Source organism: Episyrphus balteatus, chromosome 4, assembly GCF_945859705.1.
Source record: "Episyrphus balteatus chromosome 4, idEpiBalt1.1, whole genome shotgun sequence".
Lineage (NCBI taxonomy): Eukaryota > Metazoa > Arthropoda > Insecta > Diptera > Syrphidae > Episyrphus > Episyrphus balteatus.
Window position 1 is genome coordinate 41021430 of NC_079137.1, and position 4911 is coordinate 41026340.

General features: G+C 37.1%; 1 protein-coding gene across 1 annotated transcript; it reads left to right on the forward strand.

The window, feature by feature from the left end:
* On the forward strand, nt 1-1592 carry LOC129919543 (ethanolamine-phosphate cytidylyltransferase). The gene has a single exon (XM_056000458.1). The coding sequence runs from the start codon at nt 371-373 to the stop codon at nt 1529-1531; it is 1161 nt and encodes a 386-aa protein (XP_055856433.1). The 5' UTR covers nt 1-370; the 3' UTR covers nt 1532-1592.
* Nucleotides 1593-4911: the final 3319 nt, after the last annotated feature.

Genomic DNA, 4911 nt, shown 5'->3' on the forward strand with positions numbered 1-4911 from the left:
CTATCGCAGTAGTCAAGTTGTCGAAGGGGCAAAAGAAAAGAAAAAAAAAAAAGAATTATAATTTAGCTTTATTTTTATTGAATAATTTTTCCATTCATTTAAGAATTTCTTGTCAGAGTGGTCACAGATAATAAAAAAATTGCGTATATTTAGTTTTTTGTATAATAATTTGTTCAACGTTGTTGTTTTTTTTTGATAACAGACAGAATAGAAAGAGCTAACTTGAAAGTCATTTTTTACCTACATATATTTTTGCAACTAGTTTTTTGTATTACCATAGACAAATAATCAAAAAGAAAGAATTTTGCGTGTGGAAGAGTGTCGTCTGTCAGAATTTTAAAGCAAATCAAATAAAATACAACCAAAAAAAATGAGTGAGCGTGGTTCTGCAAATAATCTCAATCTCAATTCGAAAGAAAATGATGACGGCAGAGAAAAAAAAGAAGTTCGCGTTTGGTGCGATGGCTGCTATGACATGGTCCACTTTGGCCATGCCAATTCACTCCGTCAAGCCAAAGCACTCGGTGACACTCTCATAGTCGGTGTTCATACCGACGAAGAGATCACCCTCCACAAAGGTCCACCCGTCTTCACTCAAGAAGAACGCTACAAAATGGTTCGGGGAATTAAATGGGTCGACGAGGTTATCGAGGGCGCCCCCTATGTCACAACCTTGGAAACCCTCGACGAATATGATTGCGATTTTTGTGTGCATGGTGATGACCTTACCACTACAGCCGATGGCATTGACACTTATCATTTAGTCAAGACGGCAAATCGATATCAAGAAGTCAAGCGAACTGCTGGCGTCTCGACGACTGATTTGGTGGGCCGGATGCTTCTGCTCACTAAAAACCATTTCCATCAGGGTTCCAAAGAGTATTCGATTGAGAAAGAAGGCTCCTCGAATATGGGACAAGATTCCACGGCAAAAAGTCCCTGGACTGGTTGTAGTCAATTCCTGCCAACTACCCAGAAAATCATACAATTCAGTGATGGGAAATCACCAAAGCCGAATGATAGAATTGTTTATGTCGCGGGGGCATTTGACTTGTTCCATGTGGGACATTTGGACTTTCTGGAGAAAGCCAAGCAACATGGTGATTATATCATTGTTGGACTTCACACTGATCCAGTTGTGAATGAGTACAAAGGTAGTAACTATCCAATTATGAATCTCCATGAGAGGGTGCTGAGTGTGCTGGCATGCAAGTATGTCAATGAGGTGGTCATTGGAGCACCTTATTGTGTGACCGAGGATTTGATTGATCATTTTAGTGTGAATGTTGTGTGTCATGGTCAGACACCGATAGCATTGGAGAATGGTATAATGGATCCGTATGCTATTCCAAAGACTAAGGGTATTTTTATGCTTATCGATTCGGAGAATACAATGACAACGGAGAAGATTGTGGAACGTATAATCTCACATCGGTTGGACTTTGAACGGAGGAATGAAAAGAAAGAGAAGAAGGAAGTGGAGGCGTATGAAGCTTACCAGAAGTCGAAATTAGCTCAGAAAGCTGGTTAAAGGTCGAATATATGAAGAAAAATAAAAAAAAATTAATCATAATTTGTGTAGAATCTTATTTTTAAAATATAATTATTGTATTCACAAATTTTTTTATTTAATATTATTAAATTTTATTATTTTTAACCTACCTCCTAATGTATATGTTTTTTTTTTTAGGGATTTTATAAAAAAAAAAAAAATGAAAAAAATCCGAATGTTACCAAATATAAATTTTAAATCTTTTTACCAAGATATTTAAATAATATGCTTCTAATAATGTCGTAAAACTATATTGTTTCTATTTTAAATTATATGTTAAATTTTAGTTGATTTTATTTTAAATGTTAAGTTATTTAAGATTTAGTTTTATTATAATAAGATTCCATTAGAATTTTTCTTTATTTTTAAATGTAAATACATTTTTGTGTAATAATAATTGAGCTTGTTTCTATTTGTATAATGTTTTAAAAATATTTTATTAGAATAAACAATTATTTGTTAAAAACCCAAAACAAAAAAAAAAACATAAAACCATACATGTTCGTTCTTTCAATTCAATAAGATGATAAACAAAACAACATAAGGCGAAGGCGCACAGACGTTTCCGGTAAGGTTTTTTTCTCTCGACAAAAAAAAAATATAATAATTAAAACAAAAGTAGGTTTGTATACATATTAGAGAGATTGTATAGAAGTGGTTATTTCTATATTTGTATTTAGGTTCAACGTGGTTCTATATAGTGGGAAAGGCCATAAGGTACATTTGGAAAAAAAAAAACTGAAAAATAATGCATTATTGAAAATTTAATTCATTCATTTTGTATGTGCATAGCAACTAGTCTAGGTGAATTTGTTTTTGTGTTGCTATTATTAGTATAAATAGCTATACTGAATATTGAAATAATTACGAATCGTTGGTCAACACTGTTTAGAATCAAAAGTTTATCAATTAAATTTGGCCTCAGTCGTAGCAGGTGACTAGTTTAAATAAGAATTTGATAAGAATGTTTGGGTTTTGTGTACCTAGAATAGGTGTCTATACAAATTAGCAGTGACTAAGATAGGGGCGGAATATCATGATATTAATCTACATACATACATTTATATGGAAATCCTCCCTTTGGAAGTTTTTTTGTTTTTGTGCAAAATTTATCTCAGTAAAAAATTGTGTGAAATCTTAGAAAGAATTATAGGAAATGCTACAATTTATGTATTTTATTTAAAAAAAACAGGTCGCAAGAAGAAAATAATTCTGAAATTCTGGCAGGTGTAATCCGGCTACAAAAAAACAATGAACCCTATTCTGCATTTGAATTCACGTGAATGTCTCAAATTTAATTTTTTCGTAATAGTTTTTTTGAAAATTTCAAAAAATTTGCAATCCAAAGATAAAGATTATTTAAAGGTAATTTAAAGTAATTAATCAAGTAAATCTTTCGATTGACGTTAATCGAATAACGAATAGGGTTACTTCAACAACATCGTTCCAAGACTATTTTTGTAAATGGTAAGTTTGACGAAGAAGAAAGGTCCCATCGTACCTATAATGTCATAACAGATTTTTCTATGAATTGTTTTTTTTTTATCGGAGCTACATTCAAAAATAGGTAACAGTCGAATGCATACAAATTAAATAATAACACCCAATATAAATGTTATTTGAAAAATAATTTTTAATGTGAAAAATAAAAAAAAAACTATTCGAAGATGATAGGATTCAAACCCACTACGTGTGCAGAGCACATTGAGTTAGAACAGAAGTCGAACGCTTAAACCACTCGGCCACCTCGTCGAGTTTTTTCTAGGTGGCAGTGTAGTATAAGAGCTTGAGCTATTCTAGCTGACTCCAAAATCCCAAATAATATGTATATAATAACAATGTATTTGAATGTGGCAATTCCTATTCGTTCGGGGCTTATGATGATAAGCCCCCCAACTTTTCTACGAAGTACTTAGTGATTAGGTAAAATTACGTTGTTACCTTAATTTTAAGATCTTGTAATATAAAAAAGGTTATGAATTTAAAATATAAAATTCGTTTTTGAAAGGAAACAAAAAAAAGAAATAACTAGGTGCCTACTCCTGTGTATTTCAGTTCCAAAATAATTTTAGCAAAAAAAAAAACAATTCCTTTCTTTTGAATGCCATAGAACTGGACAAAATCTACGTGTACCAAAAAGAGTGTGTAGATTGCGTCAAGTCAAGAAAAAAAATTGTATGGGAGTGGAGTGTCTATCCCACGTGGGGCATCTGGAAATGCATTTGAAAATGACCCACGTGGGGCAATTGGAAATGACCCACGTGGGGCATTTGGGAATGACCCACGTGGGGCATTTGGAAATGACCCACGTGGGGCATTTGGAAATGACCCATGTGGGGCATTTGGAAATGACCCATGTGGGGCATTTGGAAATGACCCATTTGGAAATGACCCACGTGGGGCATTTGGAAATGACCCACGTGGGGCATTTGGAAATGACCCACGTGGGGCATTTGGAAATGACCCATGTGGGGCATTTGGAAATGACCCACGTGGGGCATCTGGAAATGACCCACGTGGGGCATCTGGAAATGACCCACGTGGGGCATCTGGAAATGACCCACGTGGGGCATCTGGAAATGACCCACGTCCGGCATTTGGAAATGACCCACGTGGGGCATTAGGAAATGACCCATTTGGAAATGACCCACGTGGGGCATCTGGAAATGACCCACGTGGGGCATTTGGAAATGACCCATTTGGAAATGACCCACGTGGGGCATTTGGAAATGACCCACGTGGGGCATTTGGAAATGACCCACGTGGGGCATTTGGAAATGACCCATGTGGGGCATTTGGAAATGACCCACGTGGGGCATCTGGAAATGACCCACGTGGGGCATCTGGAAATGACCCACGTGGGGCATCTGGAAATGACCCACGTGGGGCATCTGGAAATGACCCACGTCCGGCATTTGGAAATGACCCACGTGGGGCATTAGGAAATGACCCACGTGGGGCATTTGGAAATGACCCACGTGGGGCATTTGGAAATGACCCACGTGGGGCATTTGGAAATGACCCACGTGGGGCATTTGGAAATGACTAATGTGGGGCATTTGGAAATGACCCACGTGGGGCATTTGGAAACGACCCACGTGGGGCATTTGGAAATGACCCACGTGGGGCATTTGGAAATGACCCATGTGGGGCATTTGGAAATGACCCATGTGGGGCATTTGGAAATGACCCATGTGGGGCATTTGGAAATGACCCACGTGGGGCATCTGGAAATGACCCACGTGGGGCATCTGGAAATGACCCACGTGGGGCATTAGGAAATGACCCACGTGGGGCATTTGGAAATGACCCATGTGGGGCATTTGTAAATGACCCACGTGGGGCATCTGGAAATGACC

Bases quoted from the DNA above. Each gene is read 5' to 3' on its own strand.
- LOC129919543 (XM_056000458.1), top strand. From the start codon at position 371: ATGAGTGAGCGTGGTTCTGCAAATAATCTCAATCTCAATTCGAAAGAA.